Source organism: Gambusia affinis, linkage group LG03 (assembly GCF_019740435.1).
Source record: "Gambusia affinis linkage group LG03, SWU_Gaff_1.0, whole genome shotgun sequence".
Classification (NCBI taxonomy): domain Eukaryota; kingdom Metazoa; phylum Chordata; class Actinopteri; order Cyprinodontiformes; family Poeciliidae; genus Gambusia; species Gambusia affinis.
In genome coordinates this window covers 16,855,169-16,880,236 of record NC_057870.1, presented here as the reverse complement: position 1 = coordinate 16,880,236, position 25,068 = coordinate 16,855,169, and the positions used below count along the sequence as shown (strand labels likewise).

The window sequence follows — 25,068 nt, the reverse complement described above, 5'->3', positions numbered from 1 at the left end:
AAATACTGCTTTTCTTTCTGCTTTTTTTAGAATATAAAGGCAGGGTAATACATTTAAAAAGTAATTTCCTGTAGAGGCATGGGCATATTTACAAGAATGTGGACCCATGGGCTGGAGTCAGTTTTGGTGCCTTATCTACTAAGGAAAATTTATTTTACTAAAGCAAATTATACTTAAATAACAGGAATTGATTGATAGGTTTAATATGTCTCCTGTTTACAAAGAAATCGACTATAACTTAATTTTTCAAATACTTAAATATTGTTTAATAAAATATCAATACATTGCACCAAATTTTGGCCTATGAGTTTTATATTTATTTATTTTATTTTTTTGCAAAGCTTGCATTTATTAAAAAATAATAATAACTATAACAACCTTGGGTCCCTCCAGAAAATGTGGCCCTGCTAAAGCCCATTTCTTTCTAACATCTAGCCCAAGTTATGGACAGAATAATATCACTTCTTGTACAGCAAAGCATGTTGAAAATGTTTCATAATAAATATTGCTAAGTGAAGGACATAGAAGTGAGTTGATTTTTAAACTTGCACATCTTTCTCGCATAGTTTTTGGCCAAGGATTGTTCCTTCAATCGACACATTAACTTTTTTAAAATTTGCTGCTTGCAACACAAAAAATAAGCTTTCTTTGCTACAGCCTGGGCTGTATGATTTATGATCTCATTCAGCTTTAATTGGAGGCTTTTGTATTTGTATAGAATGCATAAAAGAGTAAACTATAATGTCCTAAAGCTAACGAACACCCTGACTGTTTCAGAGCAGCTCCACATTCACACCATAATGGGCCTCAGCTTTAGCTCTTAATAGATTTAACAGGAAACTGAAAATAAATTTAAAACTGGCTACATTTTGTCTTTTTTAAAACCTTTTCTCTTTGAACAGTGATGATATTCCTACCTCTTTCCTTCTGTGGATTTTAATTATTTAAATCTAGTCTAAACCATATTTCATAATGGTATTATTGGAAAACATTGAGACGTTTATGAAAAACCAAGTACATTCCAGTTATTGTTGGCGCTTAATAGGGGCATAATTTAGAAAGTTTGTACTTTCTCTTTGTTATGGCAGTGTATTTTTTAACTGCTGAGTTATGGTGAGATGTGTGTGATAACTTGTAAATGAAATGATTGCTCTGTATGAAGAAAATGAAAGTTTTCTGAGATTCTTAATTTGTTGGGTGGCTCGGATCAGAGTTTAAAGTTGGTTTTAATGAAGAATTTTTGGAGTATGCAAAATGCCTTTGGGGCCAGTAGTATGGCCATATATATATATATATATATATATATATATATATATATATATATATATATATATATATATATATATGTTCAAATGAAAAGGAAATTAAAGGAAAAAAACTTAGAGAAAGTATTTAGCATTGTGAATTTTTCTAACGCATGTCAATTATATTTGAAAAAGACTCAGTTTTAGTGATTTATCATCCATCTCAACCAAGGAATTTGGTTTGGTTGGCTAAATTAATTACTACAAATAGATATTTAACACCAAAGTAGTGTAATTTTTAAAGGTCCAAAGCCCTTTCAAATAGGGATGACATGACAATTAAGATATTTTGTATTTTTCTACTATTATTTGTTTGCATTCTTCCATAGTTAACTGTTTGGACATGACTGCGTGGCACAGCAATCATTCCTGCAAACACAAATACCGCTCTTTAAAAGCATTCCCATTTACAGTCTCATGGAGTTGTTTCATAAAGATTTTTTTAGTCACTAATGTGAAACACATGAATCTTTTCACACAGTTATTTATTGACTTATGGAGACTGGCTTGCTGGTTCAGCATCATTCCTAGAATCAATCACTTGCAATAAAATCATCTTTTAAATAACTAATTGCACTGGCATAATGCAAATCAACAGATTAAAAACAATCTTAACACATATCTATTTTTTTTCAGTTTAGTTTTTACATGCATACTTACCTGATATAACGGTCATTAATTTTAAGCAAAACAATATTTTGTCAAATGCCATCATCAAGAAAAAACACATGAAATATATTGATCCATGTTCCAGTTACCGATAATCAAAGGCAACTTAAAGGAACTCTGTGTTTAAGCGTTCTTGCAGTTTTCTAGAAAAATGTCTGTTTGGTTTGAAAAGGTTGCAGAGTCTTTCTCTGTTCATAGACTCAATGAAAGGAACCAAGTGATGCATTCGTTCTCATTATTAGGGAAGTTAACAGGGACTGAATCAGAGGAACATCTGTCAAGGTTGTGTTTTACAAAGAAACCGAGAATTAGACATAACCACCTTGTGACTAATGATAGCTGAAAGCTTTCTTCCTGCTTTTGTACCTTTTTTTTATTTTTATATCATCTCTGTTTTAATACTTTCTTCTTCCTCTTCTCTCTGTCATTTTTCCCCAATGCTTCACTTTATTTTTTTTATTCATTTTCATGCTTGACTCTGATGGTAGGAGGAGTCAGTTTCACATCCGATCTCATTAAAAATCCCAGCTTTTTGTCACCTGGACCAAAATCTACTATTTGCAGTTTTGCTAAATGCATTAATTCTGGTAGCTGGGAAAAATGTTTTTCAAACTTTATATGTTTCCATTAAGCAAGTTTAATTTTGTAATTTCAATTTGCTCAGTTTTATGGCTAATAGAAACACAGCTAATATTGGGGCGTGAAGAGGAATTTTACATGATTGCATCCAGTTGGCTTATTCTTTGATTCATTTGGGGGGAAAAAAGTACAAAAATAGAGTCTATTCTCAGCAGAGAACTGGATTTGGGTCAGTTTCTCTCTGAAAACAGCTGCTGTATTTGGTGGAGCTGAATAAATTGATTAAATGCAGATTAAGGTCTGCTTTAGAGTGAAAGTTGCAGTATAAGAGTGTCCAGATTTATAAAATGAAAGAAAATACAAAAAGGCTGGATATTAAAATATAAAATTTTTGGTCCCAAATAAAAATCATCTCTGTTAACCACCTTTGCTATGGGTCAAATTGGTCCCATTCTTGAAAGGCAGTTTGGGGCCACAGAAAATCAGTCCAGGGCCTGTAAGTGGCCCTCGGGCCAGACTTTGGGCACCCCTGTTGTATATGGTTTTTAAATTATTAATGATGCATCCAAAGAGGACTCTTATTATATTTCCGCTGTTGATGATTCAAAACAATAAAACGTAAATGAAGGTTTAAATTCAGAATGGCGTCTTTGGATTCCCTTTTATCCTGATTGGATGAATGACTCAGTTTACGCTTCTGATCTGAACATGAATTGTGGCAGAGGTTAGATCCCGAAGGAACCGTTTTAATTCTCAGTTAATCGCTTTCCCAAGTCTTCAGAGTGATATTTATTTATTTTTATTGTCCGATGCAACCAGAAACGTCTACAGATGCCAAAAACAGAACTGAAAAGACCTGATGTGAAACAGAGGCAAATTTAGCCATTTTTAAAAACATAACTGGGAGGTTCACTTTTTCCTTCTCCATCATAAAACAAATACCAATAGATCAAGATGTATAACCTTGAAGCCTTTTGTGGTCTTCTGTTTAATTAGAACGTAAGGTTTTTTTATTCTGATTAGAATATTGATGATTATCTGGTTTTGTTTGTCGTTCTGCATCAGGAGAGGAACTCCTTGATGATGATGATATTGGACTGAGGGATCCATCTGCAGTGTTCACACCAGAGCAGAGAGGCACAGGAGGGACCGAGGCAGAGGAGGAGGAAGAAGACATCGACGAAGAAAAGATGGGAGTGGGGAAGAACACCACCGCCAAATCGATGGACAGCAGCAGCGAAGGCGGAAAATATGAAGAGGAAGCCAAACATGGAGCCGATTTTTATCCTATTCCGGTAAATAAACTCAATTTAATGAAAGACTTTATGGTCACGGAACTCATCCGTCTGTACATCCATCCATCCACCCACCTGTACATCCATCTACCAGTACATCCCCCAGTACATTCATCCATCCATCATAAATTTATTAAACTCTTCATTCCCCCCACGGTTAAAATAACAGACATCTGAAAAAATCAGTGATTTACCATGATGGCTGTGTTGAAGCCCCTGCTGTTCGTTTGTTGCAGTAACGCAGCCCTTCTCCTTCTGTGTGTTTCTGTGTAAACCCTGTGATGGGGCATTTTCCGTGACGGACATGATTGGCGTTTGGTCTTTATTTTAAAACGGTGCCGTGAAAAACATCCTGAGTCTGAAGGTGAAGCTCCCAGTTTACCAGTTGGTCGACATTCCAGTCTTCACCACTGACTACAGCCATTGTTGCAGACAACAGAAACTTAAAATCCCACTAAAATGTCATTTTCTTGGTCATTTGATGGAGCTTCTGGAGGAGATTCAATATAATATGTTTAGTCATTTTATATCAATCATCTTCCTGTGAAGATGATTAGTTCTGGTTGTGAACCAGAGAGGAGAAGGTGGCAGACTGGTAAATAAAAACCTTAACCATCTTACTTTGGTGTGTTTTAGGTTGTGGTAAACGGAGTTGGCGGAGCCACTGGAGATCAGGACACGGAGAACACAGAGCTGATGGCAATCTACACCAAGGATAATCAAGCAGCAGAGAAGGTCACTGAAAATGAAAACATGGAAGTGAAATACGATCCAATAAGTAATTTTCTCTGTCAAAGGGGATAAAAACGAACGCAGATGTAATCACAAGACTTATAAAAAGCTTACTCACTGTCACTTGTCACATGATGACACCACAGTAATCGCAGTGAGCAACCCTCTTTCTATTGAACTTCTCTTGAAAGAAACGTCCTTAAACCAGCAGATTTATGAGACTCTCTGGTTTCTGATGACTTTTGTTAACAGGCTGGTTTTGTTGAGTGAAAACATTTTTTTTATTGTGAAGGTGTTTGGTATATTCTGCCGCAGAAAGAGGAAGCAGTAAACCGTCAGCTTCTTATCAGGGAGGTTAAAACTGAACTGAGAAACCGCTTTGTGATAACGTTATTGCACAAACTGGTATTAAGATGGTGATACGACTCACTATTGTGCTGCTCTCGCTTTGACGATAATAAGCTTTGGGAATTTGAAAATCTTTTCAAATTCATGCAACCCAAAACTGTAACACCACAAGGAATGGTACGTTTTATGGGAATAATATTATATAAACTTTATTATTCCTGAACTTTGTGATTCAATAACTTTAAAAGCGCTTTTTTTAGTCATGTGTTTAATTATAGTGTTATAATATAGTATTTAAAAAATTAATCAAATTGAATAATTTAACAGTTTCACCTTAATTTTATTTTTATTAAACTCAAAAATGCATCATTTGGGCTATGTTTTTCAGGTATTATTAGGTCTGATGCATTAATAATTAATAGAAAATAAACGTAAAATAATTTAGGATTAGCCGTGCTTTAAATCATTTTTTCATATTTACAAGTAAAGATTTTTTTTTTTGTGCATTGAGATGATAATTTATTTATTGGTGCTATATAAGTTGAATTTTATTTGAAATTATTGCTCGATTCTGATGATAAAATTGTTAAATATGAAAGTTATTTGAGAGTTTGTCCAGTTTTACTTTTGTTTGAATGGTGAAGTTTTACTTGTGCGACTTTGCTTTGTATTGTTCAGCTTCTCTCATGACAATGTGAAAGAGTTTAATCCTTTTGCAAGGCACTGAAAAAACTTTGAGCAGACGTGTTTTTTTCTTTTTTAGCTTACTACCACATTTGCATGAGACCTTTCTTATTCAAATCTAAAGGAGGTGTACAATTTGACTATCTTTTAAGCTATCAGACATGTCTAATTAACTTTTAACAAAGTTGTAAACAAAAAAATAAGCTTCTAAAAACACAATTGAATTGTTCTTTTTTTTTTCCACATGTAATATGATAAAGATAAGCACTTCTGCTGAAGTGGAGCAGAAAAGATTGCCTCATCTTAAGATGACAGGGTTTTTCCTTTCCTGTGTCACCATGACTGTGTGTTTTTTCTTAGACAAAAGTTTTCTTTTCCCCGAGTTTGTCTAGTTTTTTGTCGTCTTTTCATGTTGAAATCTTTGTTTTTGTCCAAACTGTTCAGACTTGCTCATCAAAGTTTATTTTGTATGTAAATAAATCCAACTAGAACACATTATTGTCTCTCTCCCTCTCTCTGAAGCTCCCTTTACAGGGATTTAAGCAGGTCAAAGATATTCATGCTGTTTTTTTTCCTTTTCTTCCTCTCTCATCGTATGCATAGAGCTCGATTTCAGAGACACTCGACAGCACAGACAGCATGGATGCAAGGAGGATGGACATGATTTATACCATTGAAGACACCCCACCCTGGTACCTGTGTGTGTTCTTAGGCTTACAGGTAAAGCTGGATTAAATAAGAAAGAATAACACCACCTACACGTTTATGTCCTCCGTGTGTTCAGTGTTTTTCCTCCCATCACTCGGCACGTAACCATTCAGCCCGACTCAAAAACAGGATTTGTTCCCATCAGTGGTCACGTTAATGTTCCCACCAAGCGACCTCGGCGTCGTTTTGTCTGACATCGGACATTTTGTCATGCATCATCTCCCCTTTATGCCTCATATCTGTGAGGCGGATGACCTAAACCTCACAAATGTACAAATGACGCGAGTGCAAAGCCCTACAAAGACCACACAGTAATAATGTTTACCAAACATACACTCATGAAATAAGTCCTACACTGCTGTTTAAATAAATGGATTTTGTGTGTAAAATACCGGATTGAAGCGTTAACAACAATATCTCATCCTTGTTTTTGTTTTTCTGTCACCAGCAAAAAAATGTATCTGTACCTTGCTCTTAGTTTATTTAATTTTTTCCTTTTCATTTAACCATTCGTTTACTAGGATAAAAACAAAAACAAATTTACAACAGTATCCTGAGCTAGACCGCAGCAGAACAAGATAAATACATGAAACTTTCAACATTTAGACATTTAGATAAGTTTGAGTCCAATGAAACAAGTTATTTAAATCTAGCCAGATGTTTCTGTCCTCAGTTTGAGATGTTCTTTGATAAATGGTGATCAGTCATTATATGTTTATAATGAGTCTTTAAACTATATAGAAACAATGTTTTGCGCCCAGATTTACGTCAGTTTAATAAAGACTTGCACTATCAGCAGTTTTTTCTTTTGTTTTGCATCTAGTGACGAATTGGGTTGAAAGGTTTTGAGGAATGCAAACTGTAAATGCTTCCTGGGCATGTTCCATCCAGCTCTATAGCATTTAGCTTCAGGCTTTTAATCTTCCAGTTAAATGTCAGGAGTAAGAGCTGAGTGTAGCCATCAAAAATATTACAGAGGTGTGGCTTGATTAGTCCAGTTATGTTCTGGTCCAGACATGAATGTTTTTATAAGAGACATGGTGCTGATTTTAGCAAATTCTTCTAGCAATTATTTTAATTAATTTTACAGTTCTTATCAGAAGAGCAACTACACACACCACAGGAGTGACTTTTAAAACAAGAAGTGGTTGCACAAGTTTGAATATATTGTGGCTTTTCATAAACCCTCATAGTGTCAGGTACACACACACACACACACACACACACACATGTCTCAACAGAGATGGATAGAGAAGCAAAAACTCTTACCAAAGTAAGAGTTGCACAACTTCAACATGTTTTGACTCAAGTAAAAGTAAAAAATAGGCGTCCAAGAAATTACTTGAATAAGAATAAAAAGATGTTTAGTAAAAATACTGGCAAAATGTAAATTACTGATCACAATATCTGATTTAATTGTTTAAAGTGATGGCATCAGACAGAAGATTACAAAGCATATTTTGAGCAGAATACTTTTAATTTTTTTTAAAATATGTAACCTGATTCTGGGCAAATACAGTGTTTACTGTATCTTCTTGATCTCAGAATGGCTCAGCACACTGCAAAAACAGATGTAGCACAGAGAAAAGTGGAGGGTGTAAGCTGCACATACATGAGCATGACTGACAGCGTTAAGACCCTCCTCCTGGCTCGGATTGGTGGCAGAGGAGCACAATTTTGTTTTTCAGATTATCTGTCTTATAATGTCACAAGATGGGGATAATTTTAACAAATATGTAAATATGTTTTTATTAAAGTTACTGCAGCTTTAACTGATCATCTTGTGACTAACGTCTTTTTTTTTTTTTTTCCCAGCACTACCTGACATGTTTCAGCGGGACCATCGCCGTCCCGTTCCTTCTCGCAGAGGCCATGTGCGTCGGCTTTGATCAGTGGGCCACCAGTCAGCTCATCGGGACCATCTTTTTCTGCGTCGGCATCACCACCCTGCTGCAAACGACACTGGGCTGCAGGTATCCAACAGTCCAGCTTACAGTTTCCTATAGCTGGGGAGCCATTAATGCCTCCATCAGGTTCCTCTTCCTCCACCTCTTTCCTCTTTTGTTCTCTGTGGTGTGAATAAGTGTGTAAGCATAACTTTGTTGGGTCTACTCAGCATTCAAGCATTACTTGAAGTTCCCTGTTTTGTTCATGTGACTGTGGTCCTTTAAGACTCAAACTTCCCCTTTGCCAAGAGGAGAAAGCAGCTTGTGTTTCATAAACTTGGAAGTGAAATTATAAAATTCCTGAAACTAAACACGGGAGATTTACAGCCCTTCAGGAAGCGAGCTGCGTGTCTTTCAAGTGTTGCATCACATGCTGGCAAGTGGAGCAAAACAATAACTATAATAAATTAAATCCACAGGCATTTGCTTATGAGAAACTGCTTGGATGACCTACTTTCAGAAATACAAGTGCACACACGTCAGGAAAAATGAGGTGACCTAGTTCTCACAGATTTGTTCTCCAGTATAAATACATATTTCTACTGGTCTGTTTACAAACATTTATCTAACCTTCCTCCACTATGTGCCTCCTGGTTTTAATCTTTTTAGCATAAAAATATTTAAACTATCTTCTTCTCATCCTTATTTTTCATCTAATAATTAACTTTTTCTTATCAACAGAGATGTCTCTTTTGGATGTTTGGTATATTTTGTCATAGGTTTACAGTTAAAAGCAAAGTAAAAAACAGAAAAAGTGAACAGATTTCATTAACATTTATTAGAACTGGAACAAGTTTTTGTGATTGTGAGCACATATGTAATTCTAAAGACTGCAGTAGTTATTAAAAATAAAGAATATACTTAATTATACAGCTGTCCCATATGATGTTTTAAACATTATATAGCATAATAACCTTTACATGCTTTAGAAATCCCCAGAGCTTTCTCCCTGGTTGTCTGATGATTTTGGTCTTTATGACGTTTTTTGCTCTTGAAAGTTTTCCAACAAACCTTTTAGGACTTCACAGGGCAGCTGGATTTATACTGAGTGCGCAAGCTTGTCTTTCGGAAAGTAGATCTTCTAAGCGAATGCCTGTGAATTGCCAAAATTAACCTTTTTTTGGCAGTAAGTTGATGTGTTATGGTGTCTGGAAAATGAGTCGTTCAAAAACCTCCAGAATGTAGCCCGTTTCGTAGCAACCCAGCCTGAGCTCCAGCACATTTGGTCAGCTCTACAATGGCTACTGGAAAAGTGAAACCACTTGCATTCTTGTTGGTTGTGCAGGAGGCCCCACTGTACTGATATATTTTTATATAATGGTGTATAATGGCCATTTTCACGTTCAGCTGTAAATGTTGAGTTGGGGGCGTGTCCAGCAGCAGCTTATTTGGATTTAAAGGGACAGGAGGCCCAAAAACAGCTCATTCTGAAAGGAGCTCAAAATGGGCAGAACTGACCAAACTAAAATCTAATTAAGTGACTCTGTGCAAAAAATGTAGTGAACATGTTTTGTATAGAACATTGACCTTTCCTAACCTGTTCAGGGAAGCATAATAATCACCTTTAAGTGACTTCTGAAGACTAGATGCTCTGATTGATTTCATGATCATCATCACATAAAACACACTGAATATTGTGGTTGTAATATCATGAAGTTTAGGAACACCGAAGGACTGTGAAGAATTTGCAAGCTACCGTACATGTGAAGGCCGATAGAAAGACTGTCTCTGCATGTCGTTCATCAAGAAGGTTTGTTATCAGAAGGAAACCATCAACCGCAGCGAGGCGGGAAGAATGTGCCATGACGGATCACATTCCTAGATAATGAGGAATAAAATGACATCTACTGCCAGCATGACATGGTTCTCAAGAAACTAATGCATGAGAAGGGAGGGAGTAACCATGGCAACTGGTGATGTCACATAGCAATTATTATTTTTAGGCTAATCATGTAACTGATTGTGGAAATACCTCATTGTTGAATCACATGCTTTGTTACAGTCGTGTTTGTATGTCAGAGTTGAAAGGATGAGATTATATTTTTTAAAAATCAAATAAAATCTGGCTGATGTGGTGGAATGAAGTGAAGGTGATGTGAGAAGGAGAAACTGATTTTATCGTGACTGCAAGTTTCCACATAGCACTGTCAACCATTTCACGTCTCTTCCAGTGAAGTTAGACTATTTCAAGGGCATTATCCTTAACTACAATCATGTTTTTGTTGTGATGTCATATATCTTAGTGCTTGATTTATTGTTATTTGATTTTACCCAAATCAGATCTTTTAGCACAGCATATTTGGTCCCATTTAAGTTTGAGGTTTCTTTTGTGAGTCAGCTCTCCCAGCTCAGAGAAAGAAACTGATTAACATTTCCAGGACAGAATTGGATAATTGTTTTTTTAAAGTGTTTGGCCAAAAGAGGAAGAAAAACAAGTGTGTCAGAGGGTGCTGGTGCTCGATTTAAGTTATATAACTGTTGTCCTTTCCTCACTCTTTTGCTCGTTTCCAGTCACAGTCTGGCTGTGGCTGTGGCATTCCTGTCGCATCAGAGGCTTTCCATCTCTCTCTGAGGTGAACGATGGGCTCTATCTGTCTGGGTTTTTACTGAAATGCCACTGAAGCAGAGAGGGAGAGACTGAACCTGACTGAATATGAGCAAAAATAATGTTTGTGGTACTGTGTAGCTGTAGAAGTTAACACAGAAATGTGTTTTATGTTTTATCTGAAACATATCATGTCCAAGATAATCAGTTGACAAGATCTTTTTAAGATAAAAATAAAGATTTCTGTTCTTTTACTACACTATTAGGACTGAAACAATTAATCATGATGAATCAATTCCTGAAATAATCAACAAATAGTAACTGATTAATCATTAACTGGAGAAAAAGGAATCAAAAAAAGCCCAAACTGTACAGATATGCATTAAAGATAAAAACAAAATGTTCTCTTTTTGTAATTGTTTCATCCATAACTCCTCAAGTGGAAGTTTTAGTTTCACCTGGTTAAATTTATGTAGAAAAATCTCCTATTAAGCACCTTTTGCATCCACAAAAAACCTCATCTGTAGAACTTCTCTACACTGCGTCGATGTTAAGTCAAGCAGAAAGTGCTGAGCTTCTCATATGTTGATATTAGGATTTCTTTTAACTGTATTTGTTACCAATAATCAAGCATTATTTAAAGGAATGCTTTTTAGGTGATAATTTTAGCTTCGAATGTCTAAAATGAATTCAACAATTTGCTTATGTGCATTTTAAACATAATAATAAAATAAACTTGAGTTCAATGAAAAATCAGCAGAATGTGCTGAATTTTTTTAATCAGAAAAATCATCAGAATAAAACTCCTAAAGGCTGGTTTTTCAAAGAAGAGTGATTTTTAAATATCAGAAAGAACTACTTTTGTGCCATAATGAGAGTTTTATCCTCATTTATTAGCACAGACTCAACAGTGATCAGCTTTTTTAGAAAAATGGTTACAGCAGGGCTGGTATGAACACTTTGTGTACATTTCTGACATGCTGCGCCTCTACAAGCCAATTATTACATCTCTGAAATGCCTTTCTGACACGGATTTATCTTGTTTTTCTCCTCCAGGTTGCCTTTGTTCCAGGCGAGTGCGTTTGCTTTTCTTGCACCAGCCAGAGCCATCCTGTCTTTGGAGAAATGGAAATGTAACAGCACAGGTAACGCTGCTTTCCTCCGGTTTCTGCTACAGGATTCGTGCTGCTGCTTTAAATTCTTGAATTTGTGTTAGGTTTTATTTTAGTGTTTGGAAAGTGCTTGATTTCCATACAAAGTGGTTACAAACTGTGCAGGTTTTTAATGAAGAGCAATGTAACATTTTATCAAAAGCCCAAATTTTTAAAATGTTATTTACAGTTGAAATCTGATATGTTCATATATCTAAAAAGACAGATAATTTTTTTTCTCACTGTCTGAAGTTAAACCAGACTAAAATAAAATACTGAATTAAAGTTTGGGTTTTTTTTGTTGGTTTTTTTTTTGTTTTGTTTTTAGTTTATTTGTATTGTTTTTTTTCTCCAAAAGGTTAAATTTTACCTTGAAAATGCTTGAACAGTGCTTGAATTTTTAAAATGTACAAATGCTGCTCCTAATAAAAGGTTTTGTTTTTTTAATGTATATAATTTAATGATCCGTTTCTCTTCAAACCTGAGCAGAGCGTCCGTTCCTGAACGGGACAGAGCTTCTCCACACCGAGGACATCTGGCACCCCAGGATACGCGAGGTGAGCCGAAGGAGAAGAGGGAAATTTAACTCATTACAAAATAAACTTCAATAAATTGAATCAGAGGTTGTTTATATTATCTTAAGTAACGCTTTATGCAACTTTTTACACAACAGTATTAGAATTCAGTCCTGGGTTTTTCCTAACCTAATATAAACGTACTTTGTTGTGATGGAGAAATCCCCGTCTCCATACGTCTGCAGGGTTTTTCTTTATGTGTCGGATGAAGTTAATCTGAGTTAACCTTTCCAGGCTGCGTGAGCCGGTTCGGAAATTGATCTTTATGTGACGCGAATGAGACAAAACTGATTTTAAACTGGAGGGGAAAATGCTTAAGATGAAGCAGGGACAGAGAGGAACTTAACGGGGTCATTACCTGGAACATCGGTTCCATGATGATGGTGATGGCAATGATTTCTTCACATTAAATGATTTCTTTATTATTTAATGTGATGTTTGTCCAGGCTTTCCTTCAGGCAGTGACCATATTTACAGCTATAAAGTAAATGTTTAGTTTACAACAGCAGACTCTGATAAACTGGACATATTTTTTTTTAGTTTAAAAAGTCTTTTTCTTCTTAAGTGTGTACTTTAAAGTGTTCAACAGAACCACGGCTCATTTTGATTGGATTTTAAATAGGAGACATAATTACTTCCTGTTTTATTGTTTCTCCGACCTTTCACAGATCCAGGGTGCGATCATCGTGTCATCCCTGATCGAAGTCTGCATCGGAGCTCTGGGTTTGCCCGGGATGCTGCTGAAGTACATCGGGCCCCTGACCATCACGCCCACCGTGGCCCTCATCGGGCTCTCAGGCTTCCAGGCTGCAGGCGAGAGGGCTGGAAAACACTGGGGCATCGCCATCCTGTAAGCACAGATTCAAAATGCAAATCAAGGATTCATGAATAAAGGGGAAAAAGATTTTCTGACCAACCTGACTGTAAAAGTATGTTACAACATCAATTAACTGACCTGACCTAAAGAAATCACCTTAATAGAACATGAAGAAGACAACATGATCTTAAAAAGAAACGCATCATGTCCTAAACGCACTGCACTGCACACTATTAAAATCAGTAGCTGCATTTTTGTTTACCTTAAATTGCACAAATTGGAATCGCAAAAATAAATGTACTTGATGGAAACACGGCAATTTTGAAAAATGTTCTACGTTTCTATATGGGTTGAGGAATTTATTCAGCTGCATCAAAACTTGTGTATTTCACAAAACTACAATGTTTGAATGCTTTAATAAGCAGCCATGAATTAGCAAGGTGTCTGTGGATACTTAAAAAGTTTTAAATCCATTTATCTAAACTTAAAAATGTAAGTTGAGTCTACATCTGTCTGTGTAATCTGAAGCATTTCTGGTAAAACCAGTTTTCTGGTTGCAAACCGAGAACTTTCTGGGTAATTTGTGTGTCAAAAGAACAATGTAATGAAGGTAGCTGGTGCAGTTTCTGACGTTGAGGTTGTGTGACATCAGCTCCTACCATGTCATTCTTGTTAGCTGGAGGGCCTCTGCTCTCACTCTGCAGGGACGGGGACATGCGCCTGTAGCTGCCAGAGTTCCCAGGCTGTTAGGATAATTGATTTGCGCCGAATCCTCTGAAGTCATAGTGTGACGCATTCAGGACTAAATGGAACATCTTCGAATAGAATTACTCCTCACACAGAAAGCGTAGAAAATAACGAGGCCATATTATCTGACCGAAGGGTATTTTTGTGTCTACAGGACTATATTTTTGGTGCTGCTCTTCTCTCAATACGCTCGAAACGTTCACTTCCCCCTGCCAATCTACAAAGCCAAGAAAGGCTGGACGTCCTACAGGCTGCAGGTTTTCAAAATGTTCCCGGTGGGTATCTGTTTTCCTGAACATTTATTTCCCTTGTAATGAGTTTGCCTTGTTTTATTTAAAGATTTGTTCTTATACAAGTCAAATTATTCAGCAGAAGTAATCTCATTCTCCCCAGGCCTCTGTAAATCAGTCCTTTTATCCCCTCTGCAGGCCAAATAATTAAAAACACCACAGGTCCGTCTGATTTGTGTGTCTCATTTAAGATGCTTCACTGTGATCTCAGAAGCCAGGAGTGAGATGGAGCTCTGGATATCAGTGATTTTATGCAGAAAATGTTTAATAAGTTGTATTTACTGGTACTTTAAGCCACTTTTGTACATCAAATGTTTTTTTTTAAATATATATATATATTATTAACATATAATAAGAATTAAGACTCAGGACTTGAATTTGGCAGATATAAATGTGTTTTTCTCTTCAGGTGAATCTAAAAGAGGTTTTCTTCTCCCCTGCATGCAGATCATTATGGCTATTTTGGTGTCATGGCTGCTGTGCTTCATTTTTACGGTGACTGATGTTTTCCCGCCGGAGGAGAACAAGTATGGTTTCTACGCCCGCACTGACGCACGTCAGGGAATCCTGAAAGCTGCGCCGTGGTTCAAGATCCCCTATCCCTGTGAGTTTCTCAGAGTAGTTGACAGAATAATTCAGCACAATAAATGTTAGAAAACTTTGTTTTATGTGTTGATATTTATTTGTTTTAGCATTTCGATTTTAAAATCAAAATGTCAAAAGGTTCTATGTAGCAGTATAAGTGGTGTAGTTTTACGCAAATAGATGTGGAGCGTTGGGGTTAGTTTTTGTTTTCCTACACGTGGGAAGCTTCACATTCAGTGGTTGGAGGATCTCTGATCCTTTCTGTCCCTCCTCGTCTGCAGTCCAGTGGGGGACTCCCACCGTCACGGCTGCAGGTGTGATCGGCATGATGAGCGCCGTGGTGGCCAGCATCATCGAGTCGATCGGCGACTACTACGCCTGCGCTCGCCTCTCCTGCGCTCCTCCACCTCCGATCCACGCCATCAATCGGTGAGCTGCTGCCGTTGTCTTTAAAGCTCTGGCTGCAGGATTTAACGGCCGGCATCACACAGACGTGTCCGTGATGCTTCTGTTCTGGCTCATTAGGGGAATATTTGTAGAGGGCATTTCCTGTGTGCTGGACGGCGTTTTTGGGACAGGAAACGGATCCACCTCCTCCAGTCCAAATATCGGTGTCCTGGGAATTACAAAGGTAGTAAACCGCTACCTGAGATGAGGTCTGGGATTCCTCATTTTCTTTCTTTCTTTCTTGATGGTTTTCCTTTTTTATTTCTTCCATTTTTGTTTCCTTTTCTTTCTTATATTCTGTCTGTTTCATCTTTTTTCTTGTTCCTTTGCTTATTATTCTGTTTTCTTTCTTTTCTTTTTGTCCGTTTTCTTTTTTCTTTCCTGTCTTTGTTTCTTAGCTTTCTCTTTTTTTATTTTTCTTTCTTTTCTTTGTTTTCATTCTGTGTTTTCTGTTGGTCTTGTTTTCTTTCCTCTGTTTTCCACCTGTCTTGATGTTTTCTTCTGTTTTTCTCCTCTTTCTTCCCCGTCTTTCTTTTTCCTTTTCCCTTTATACAGATGAGCAAAATAGATAAAGATTTATTGTAAAAGCCATTTTGTTTCCCCCGTTTCCCCCTCCAGGTGGGCAGCAGACGTGTGATCCAGTACGGCGCCGCCATGATGCTGCTGCTGGGGCTTGTGGGTAAATTCAGTGCCCTGTTTGCCTCTCTGCCCGACCCGGTCCTGGGCGCTCTGTTCTGCACGCTGTTTGGGATGATCACGGCGGTGGGACTCTCCAACCTGCAGTTTGTCGACCTCAACTCGTCCAGGAACCTCTTCGTCTTGGGCTTCTCCATCTTCTTCGGTCTGATGCTGCCCAGCTACCTGAAACAGAACCCACTGGTCACCGGTGAGCCAAATGTTTCTAATGAGCTCTTATTAGCGGCTTAATTACTCGGGCTATATTTTTGTTTTTATCGCCAATGTGTGGTGCTGGAAAAGTTTTAAAGTTTGCCTTGAAAATACTTGAAAAGTGCTTGAATTTCACTGTGGGGAAAAGTGAATGAACCCTGCATCTAGTGGTTACATGTAATGTTTTGTAACGCCACCCCTTATTAAAGCAATATTTTTCTTTCATTTTATTGATAAATAAAATCCATTAGGAAACCTCAATAATTCATGCTTATATTTTCATTACAATAAATCAGACAGTTGCTCAGTCTGTTTTCTTTTCCTCAGGCATAGTTGAAGTCGACCAAGTGCTCAACGTGCTGCTCACCACTGCTATGTTTGTTGGAGGTTGTGTTGCCTTTATTTTGGACAATACTATACCTGGTAAGAGTTTTACTCACCTTTTTCTAAATTTGCTCCTTAAGGAGGAAGCATGTGGGTGATAATTAAGCCAAGAACAAGGTAGTTTGGGATTTGCAAAACTATAAAAAAAATATGGTATTTATAGAAATGCAGAACATGTTGGATGTTTTTTTTATTTTTTATTTGTTGGTGAGGATTCCTCAGAGGACCAATGGACAGATCTGCATCTTTCCTCTTTTTTTTTTTTACTCAAAACTGCTTTATTTATAAATTGCCTTCATATAAAACATAACAAAGAGAAACAACCCTTTTGGGTCGGTGGGGTGGAGTCGGTTCATGGAAACTCTTGGCATTTATTTATGACCCCTTTGTGATGCAGTTTACTCTAAACACGAGGAAACATTTTCCTTCTTGCTGTTTTCCTCTCTGTTCAAATCCAGAAGTCAAGCTCTGGAGATCCAAACAATAAAGTAGAGAACGGAGTTCATGACTAGCTGGTCATACGTTTAAAAATTCTATCTTTTATAATAATATAACATAATAAATAAAACACCTTTCAAAACACTTAGGGACACGGAGCAAACAAGTTACAAACATGAGCCATTTCAAAAACCTCCCCATAAGTTACATTCCACATTGCACTGCGCCGTTACCTAGCAACCCCAGCCAAGCCCAGCCCGTTACCTGGCAACTCAAAAGAAACTCCAAGAAGACAAACGTTTTGTTTCTTACTTACTGTCTAGAAACCACTGACTGCATTCTTGTTGGGTGTGAAGGAGACTGTTCTGATTTCAGAGATGTACGATTGTGTAATTTCACATCTGTTTGCACCCATTTTCACCTTGGAGTGTAAATGTTGAGATTAACCCTAACCCAGTTTATGTGGATTTAAAGTGACAAGATGCCCTAAAATGGCTCATTCTGAAAGGAGATTAAAATAGGCAGAACTGATCAGACTAAAATCTCAGTATCTAAGAAAATGTAATGAACTTGTTTTGCATAGTCCATAGATTTATCCTAAACTGAAGCTTAATAACCACCATTAAATGGGCTTTAGACTAAGATGTGGTTGTCTAACCCCAGGTTCCCTGGAGGAACGTGGCATCAGGAAGCTGAAACGAGGAACCGGCCTCAGCGTCTCCGAACTCGAAGGCATGCAATCCTACGACCTGCCGTTTGGAATGGCCTTCTTCCGCAGACACGCCATCTTCAAGTACATCCCCATCAGCCCTGTGTTCACCGGCTACTGCTGGGGGCGGCTTCAGGAGGGCGGCAGGTGCCGGATGGGACATGGGGACGTGGGGAAGCGGGGCGGGGCCGGCGCCGAGGGTGGCAACGCGCCGGGGGAAAGTCGGGTATAGCCCTCATCCTGGGAGGGATCTTAGCTTTTTAGGGAGCGAGGGATGGTACACTAAGGTGAAATGATGGGAGCACAGACAGAAGCTGAGCAGGATTGTGTGGAAGGAAAAAAACGTTGCACCAACTTCCCCATCGGTATCCGTTTTTCTTCGACTTGTCTGTCTGTGTCTGTCCCCACTTCCCTCTATGCTATTTTCAAGCATGCTGTAGCAAGTCACAGCATGCGTTAAAAAGATGTCACCATGCAGAGGTCAGTCAGTCTGTGTGTGTGTGTGTGTGGAAGGATAAAACAAGCTTCTTTCCAGAAAGAGACTAATGAACATCAAATCAGAGCCTGCGTCTCCTAACTGCTGCTAATTTACTCTCCCTGAATCTCCTCATAAGAGACCTTCTACTAAAAGCACAGCAGGGTGGATAATGTTGCCTCTAAACTTTGTTATGCAACCACATTAGTCACACACTCTCTCACACACACACAGACGGCCTCGGTAGAAGTAGTTTGAGCGCTACGATGCACGATGTGGGGTCATGCAGACTGATAGAAGTAGTTTGTCAGGTGCCCTTAGCCATGCAAAGTGATTGTGAGAATTATTTTTATTTTTTTGCACTATCTGCCTCCTGATTTTAATACTAGAATGTCATTTTAAAGCCGAGTCGTTTTCTTCATTCATTTAGCATCGCATCGCAGACCCTATTTTTTCTTTAGATATATTGAGGATAAATCCCAAACATTTAGGCAAAATTATCACTGTTAGTCCCAGGTTACATCTCCTTACCATGTCAGTATTATGCCGGAGAAACTGACAGTCAGACCGACTTTATGGAGTTGAATTAGAGACTCTGAACAGTTTGGTTACATTTACTTGTTTTACGGGTCAACCTGACATTTTCAAAAGCTCTGACGACGCACACGGCAGCAGACGCGTGGCCTTGTGGTGCAGTCTTCATGTAGCGTATTCAGTAGCGGGTTAACTGAATGCTCCACAGGCGCCACACATTCCTGATCCAAGGTCTGGGTTTGGTCACTTATTCCTGTTTTTTTTTCTTTTTTTTAGTAGCAAGGTGCTGCTGTTTAAGTTTACTTCCCTAAATCGAACCCTGACTTCCTGTTTGTCTCATTATTATGGTGCCGCCTAGGAGAGATGGGGGAGGGGTGATTTTTAAAATATTTTTTTATTTTGCATTACCTCGCAAAAGTATTGTATTCCTTCGCAATAGATTACAGTCACAGTGATAACAAATATCAATTTAAAATTACACACGTACTCTTAAAGAGTCTCAGTGAAAACGTGTTTATATATTTTTAACTCTTTGGTGCAGAAAATTGTCTTAAAATCAACCTACTAACTATGTTAATTTTAATTTGCGTAATATCTTTCAGTGGAGATAGACCTGCACATGAAAACAACCTTTTATTAACCATTTTAAAAACACACAACCTAAACCTGTGTGATGGCAATATAAATTATTTAAAATAATAGTTTGGATGTGTCTTTAATTTCTTCCATTCAAATTTCTCTTTAGGTTTTCTCAATACGTAAGATGTAAAACTTCAGATATCTCACAAATGAGATATTGCATATGAAAGCCTTACAAAAATATTGTAGCAGAAAGACCTCGATTATTCAAACTACTGCATGAACTGACTACTAAATACATTATTGTGAGAGAATACAATAGTTCTGCAAGAAAAGTCCAAATAAAAACAATTTCTCCATGTCTCTTTGGGGCTCCATACATAAAAAATATTAAAATATTGATTCTTAAATTTTTCATGATTTTTCACATGAAAACCAGAAACTTTAATGGGTTTTATGTGATGGAACAACATAGATTAGGGCTCAATTCGGAGTTTGATTTATGTTTTCAAAAGGTTTTTAAGAATAAAAACTTGAAAAGTGTGGCCTGTTTAAATATTCACCACCTCTGATTCAACACTTTCAAAGCCACCAATGGCAATTGCAAGTTTTTTGCCAATTCTGCTTCGCTGGATGGCTAAAGGTCAGATTGGATGGAAATGATCAATGAACTTCTCTCCACACTTTTCAGATTTTTATTATTTGTATTAAATAAATTGAAGTTTAAGTGATGTGAACGGCTTTGTGCTGTTCAGAGATTTCCCTCAGTTACAAAATATGAATCCCAGCTGAGAGTTTATCAAACCAAAATTTATATTTTTGCAGAAAACCAAAACTTTAAAAGTTTTAGCATTTGTTACTACTGAGATCCTCCAGCGCTTCTTTCTCTTATTATGGCAGTTTTCTTATTTATTTATTTTAGTCATTTTTATTGTCAGATTTATTTTGCTTCCATTCCATTCCATTCCATTTATAGTTGCTTGTATTTTAAGCCAGGAAAATGAAACATTCAGAAGTTTTTCAATTTTAAGAGCCGGGGCCTTTTTATTATTTTTTATTTTCGTTTCTTTTTTACTGCAAGTGCTTGCACATAGAGTGGTGCCAACAACATCGGGGTCCAAATAGGCAACTCCCACTAACCTAGACTTTAAAATGTCCTCCTTCAGTAGGTGTTAAAACATTTTATTAAATGACCTGAATGTCTTCAAAGGGCCTTTTTTTTATTTATTGATGGTAGGATCTGATTCTAGATTCTGTCCTGCAGTGACTTCACTGATTTCACTTTTAAAAGTTGTTCTTCTATTTTATCCAGAAGTGATTCGATCTCTTAAAGACTTAAATGCTAACATAAAACATCGAACATCTGCACAGACTCTTACGTGTGTTCGATTCTTGCTGGGATGAGTTCTCCTACAGACGCTCAAAACAAAACGTTTTGAAACGCAGTTTTCGCAATGTCGACATTTGCAAAATTGCAATCAGAGGACTAACTTGATGCAATATTTGGTGATATATTTGAAATTTTAAGCAATAAAATTCTGCTGATAATGCATGTGTGGCTCAGGCTGAAGCAATTAGATTAATCATAATGAATTAATTATTGAAATAATTGTCAAATATTTCAGTACTCGGTAATTAACTGACTCTAAAAAGGCCACTTTAAAATAATTGTAAAAATTTTTCTTAAAGGACTTTTTTTTTTTTTTACCCAAAACTCCTCAAGTAACTTATTTTCTTATGTAAAAAAGAAAATAATGTATAGCATAAAATAGACTTAATTGGTTAATGAAAAATATGCTGAATGTGTCAATAAAATATCTGGTTAATTGATTAATGGTCAGAACAATGATCTTGGAAATAACGTTGAGTGCATTCATAATAGTTTGGAAAGAATAAGTCAACTGTAATGTTCACTTGGGCTACGTTCACACTGCAGCCTGAAGTGACTCAAATGTGATTTTTATCTTTGCGAAATTAGAATTTTTTACTTATTTATATATTTTGGCATGGTCGTTCACTCTTCCAAATATATGCGACCTGTACGTTTTCTTCAATGTGAGCTGAAAACGACCTGAAAGTGTCCCGCATGCGCAGTACAGGGCTCATTAACGTCACACAGAGAGCATGCTCATTGTTTTGCTAACCGCCATAAAGAAGAAGCAGCTGCTCATTGTTTGTGGAAGGTAACATGGAGGCTAACGGTGTAGTGTATCTTGCGATTTTGAAGTTATTGTACGATTGGAGCAGCGTATTAACAACTTAATGATTGTTGTTTTTCTTCCCTCTTGTGCGTATCAGGACGCAGAATGGTGACGTTTGTCGAGTATCAATGACGTTCAGGTCGGATGAACGCGACTTTACCGTGCAGATTCAGGTCACATTTGAAAACATCAGATACGTATCGGATATCCAAGTGACCTGTGTTGTTTGGACCGTCATGAAAAGATAAGATACAGGTCGCATTAAGGCCAACATTTCACTTTGAACTGCAGAGTCAACGTAGTCTCATTTATCTGACGATGTGGCGCCATGTTTGAACTAAACATTAGGTTAGATGGGATCTGATTATCATCCTGGATAAGTTGTAAGAAACAAGCGAAAAGCTGACCATCATCTCCGTTTAGAGAATTTTAAAACAAGCAAGCACTTGGTGACGACCAGTTTGTTATTCACCCACCAGCTGGTGGTGAGAAAGTAGAGATCAGAGCAGAGATGGATTTGGTGTTTTACGTCTCCTTTTCGCAGTGAGTTCCTCATGACCTTCACACCGTCTTTCACTGTTTCCCAAAATGCACCTTGCACATCTCCCGTCATGTTGTCCCTCATTGTCTCCGTGTCCCTCGCCAGTCCCACAGTCCTGCAGTGAAACTGAATTCAGTCCCGTCGTGTTTGGTGTACCTGGCTTTCTCTCCCGGGGATCCTCACTGTTCATGTTTCTGGCTGCAGGAGGAGACACCTGCTGGTCACCTTGGTAAGAGCCGGCTGCTCATCAGCAGCTGAGTGAACCTGCCTTATCTCTGACGGACGCCATTAGTTAGTCTCTGTGCCTAAAAGCAGCTTCCTTTTTCACCTTTGGCTCCCAACTTTCAAGTTTTTATCCTCGTTTCTGTCTGATATTCAGAGTCCGATTACATGTAGTTGTTACAGAAGCAGCCCAGTTAGAGTAAAAGCCGCTGGCGTTCTGGTTTAAACTCCACTCAAGTCAAATGCTGGCTCTTAAAAAGGTCACCACAAGGTGACAGACATTGATCCCTTTCAGTTATTTTGAAAGGGGCTCTGCCTGAAGATTATACTTCTGTGTAAAGTGTTTTATCTTTTTCAATGTTTGTTTTTTATACATCATTTTTATGTTTTTGCAAACAGGTATTTGTAAAGATGAAGAAAAAAAATCCAAAATTTTACTCTTAAATCATGCTGGAACACGCACCATCTTGTACATTTTATTTAAAGCCTCAACACATTGAAAGTTGTAATCTGTGGTTTTGGTGAAATCCTTTTTGTCTGTTTAGGAGCTTTTTCATACTGTATTTTTTCTACTCTTTGAACATTGCTTTCTGCTCACCAGTATAAATCAAAGAACAAGCTGAGAAACTTTAGACGTAAAGACAAAACAGAAACATGTATATTTAATGTTTGCTGAACAGTCTGGAGGAGAGATTGTGTAAACTAATTGTAACATTAAAAATGATTTATTTGTTCCTAAAACTATTTAATAAGATGTTGCAGGATAAATCAGTCCTTTTGTCTTTTTTTCTCACTTTTTCACCACATTACATTTTTTTTAGAAAGTATACAGCTGCATGTCAGTAAACTATATATTGTGGAAATGTTTACTTCAGTAATGTAGGTTAAAAGGTTATTTGTAGTATTTCAAATGTCAAATGACTAATGAATAGCCAAACAAAAGTGCTTTTTTTTTTCTTTTCAGAAATTGATTTCATAAGACCAATAAAAATTATTTCATAAGACCAATAAAAATTATTTCATAAGACCATAACTTAGAACAGAAATATTAGGTTATGGTAACATCACTGTCTTTTCAATCGGGAGAAGCCCCGAATCGTCAATTAACCAGGCTGCTCTAACGTCTGTTTCCAAGCATATTTACGGAAAGTCAAGTGGAAGGAAAAACCTTAATATGGGGAGTATTCTCAAAAGGAACATGAGACACCAGAGCCACATTGATTGCCTCCATGTCAAACTGCCTCAATGTAATTCAAGCAAAATGAGCCTAGACCAAGTATTGCATACATTTACAGTGCATGGACATAGTGGGTTTATTTTACTCTAGCTTCAATAATTAACAAAAATATTTTGAAAGGGTTGCTTTTTTTTTTAAAGTACTAAAATTGGCTTCAGTATTTGAATTTTTTTAGATACACCAACAGAAATAGCCAGCAGGGGGCGACAATGTGGCTGAAACAAAGAAAAGTTAGGAAAGAATCTAGTTTCACACCTCAGCTTTTTTTTTTTTAAATGTTCTTTTTGTCAAGAGTTTTGAGTCTTTATACTTGATTTAAATTGTAAATAGCGCCTGTGCTATAAGTTTTGGTTTAGTGTTTTATTCATAAATCACATGTCATGCATCTGATCTTTAAACACTTTGTAATGGGCAGCCTGTCACACTTTCACATTTATTTATCTTGACAGAAGAGTTAAATAATTTTCTTACAATTATTTTGGTACCTCCAGTGTAATAGACACACAACTATTGGCTAAAATCTAAACGTACATTAGATTATTGACTGAAGGTTGAACTATAGATTGCATTCCAGATTGCTGCATCTAAGACAAAACATAATGTTTACTGAAGCATATTCCAGTAATAATTAAACCATATGGACATAATTTGGACATAATGATTGATGTTTTCACTGATTCTGTATCTCATGTAATACTGTCACATGGAGACGGTATTACACAATTGCTATATTTTTAGGAGTGGCAGTAATTTCCAGTAAAAACAAACACTGATGATTTTTGGCAACGCAGAAGAACCTGGAGGCTAGCGACGGAGCAGGAGAAGAGAAGAAGCTCTTAAAGTTTCATTTTAGTTATTTAAAACATTATTTACAGAGCGTGTGTTTAAAATAAGTCATTCAACTGTGACTGCATCTGCTTTCAAGATGATCACTTTGATGAAGATTTCAGAAATCAGTTTAAAACTTGAGACTGAGAAGTTTCACCTTCAGGCGGCCACTAGGGGGCTCTATAAGGCTGCTGTGAATCTGCTACATATTTATGAACTGGAAAGATTTTTTTTGTTGTGATTCTTTTCAGCACACACTTTGTTTTTCTATGTTTTAGCAGCTTCATTATTAAAATAAGTTCATACAGATCTGTTGAGTGAATCTCGTGTTTTTAGGATTCTCCTAAATCAAACATGACTATTTACACAGGAGCAAATTTATCTTTACAAACTAGAGTGCATTAGAATACCATGATATGGTTATTTTATACACACACACACACACACATATATATATACATATATATAGAGAGAGAGAGAAAGAGAAGAGAGAGACAGATTTAAATTACAGAACAAAATGTATATATTGTACATTCCATTATTTTAATTTGAAGCTTTCCTTGGCTGGGCTGTCCCCCCCGATGCTTCAAGATGCTAGCACCGCCCCTGG

At 37.1% G+C, this 25,068-nt stretch overlaps 1 protein-coding gene across 4 annotated transcripts in view; it reads left to right on the top strand.

Annotated features, from left to right (window-relative positions):
* The window catches only part of slc23a2 (solute carrier family 23 member 2), a 41,081-nt gene extending 17,917 nt beyond the window's left edge, over nucleotides 1-23,164 (top strand). For all 4 annotated transcript variants that reach the window (XM_044108878.1, XM_044108863.1, XM_044108870.1 and 1 more), the window contains 14 exons: nucleotides 3,618-3,847; nucleotides 4,484-4,582; nucleotides 6,215-6,331; nucleotides 8,135-8,292; nucleotides 11,867-11,955; nucleotides 12,451-12,518; nucleotides 13,205-13,386; nucleotides 14,255-14,375; nucleotides 14,838-14,994; nucleotides 15,257-15,404; nucleotides 15,501-15,606; nucleotides 16,041-16,308; nucleotides 16,638-16,733; nucleotides 17,796-23,164. In XM_044108878.1, the coding sequence (XP_043964813.1) occupies nucleotides 3,743-3,847; nucleotides 4,484-4,582; nucleotides 6,215-6,331; nucleotides 8,135-8,292; nucleotides 11,867-11,955; nucleotides 12,451-12,518; nucleotides 13,205-13,386; nucleotides 14,255-14,375; nucleotides 14,838-14,994; nucleotides 15,257-15,404; nucleotides 15,501-15,606; nucleotides 16,041-16,308; nucleotides 16,638-16,733; nucleotides 17,796-18,073 (1,992 nt within the window). In that variant the 5' untranslated portion in view covers nucleotides 3,618-3,742 and the 3' untranslated portion in view covers nucleotides 18,074-23,164. The remainder of the gene's footprint in view (nucleotides 1-3,617; nucleotides 3,848-4,483; nucleotides 4,583-6,214; nucleotides 6,332-8,134; nucleotides 8,293-11,866; nucleotides 11,956-12,450; nucleotides 12,519-13,204; nucleotides 13,387-14,254; nucleotides 14,376-14,837; nucleotides 14,995-15,256; nucleotides 15,405-15,500; nucleotides 15,607-16,040; nucleotides 16,309-16,637; nucleotides 16,734-17,795) is intronic.
* Nucleotides 23,165-25,068: the final 1,904 nt, after the last annotated feature.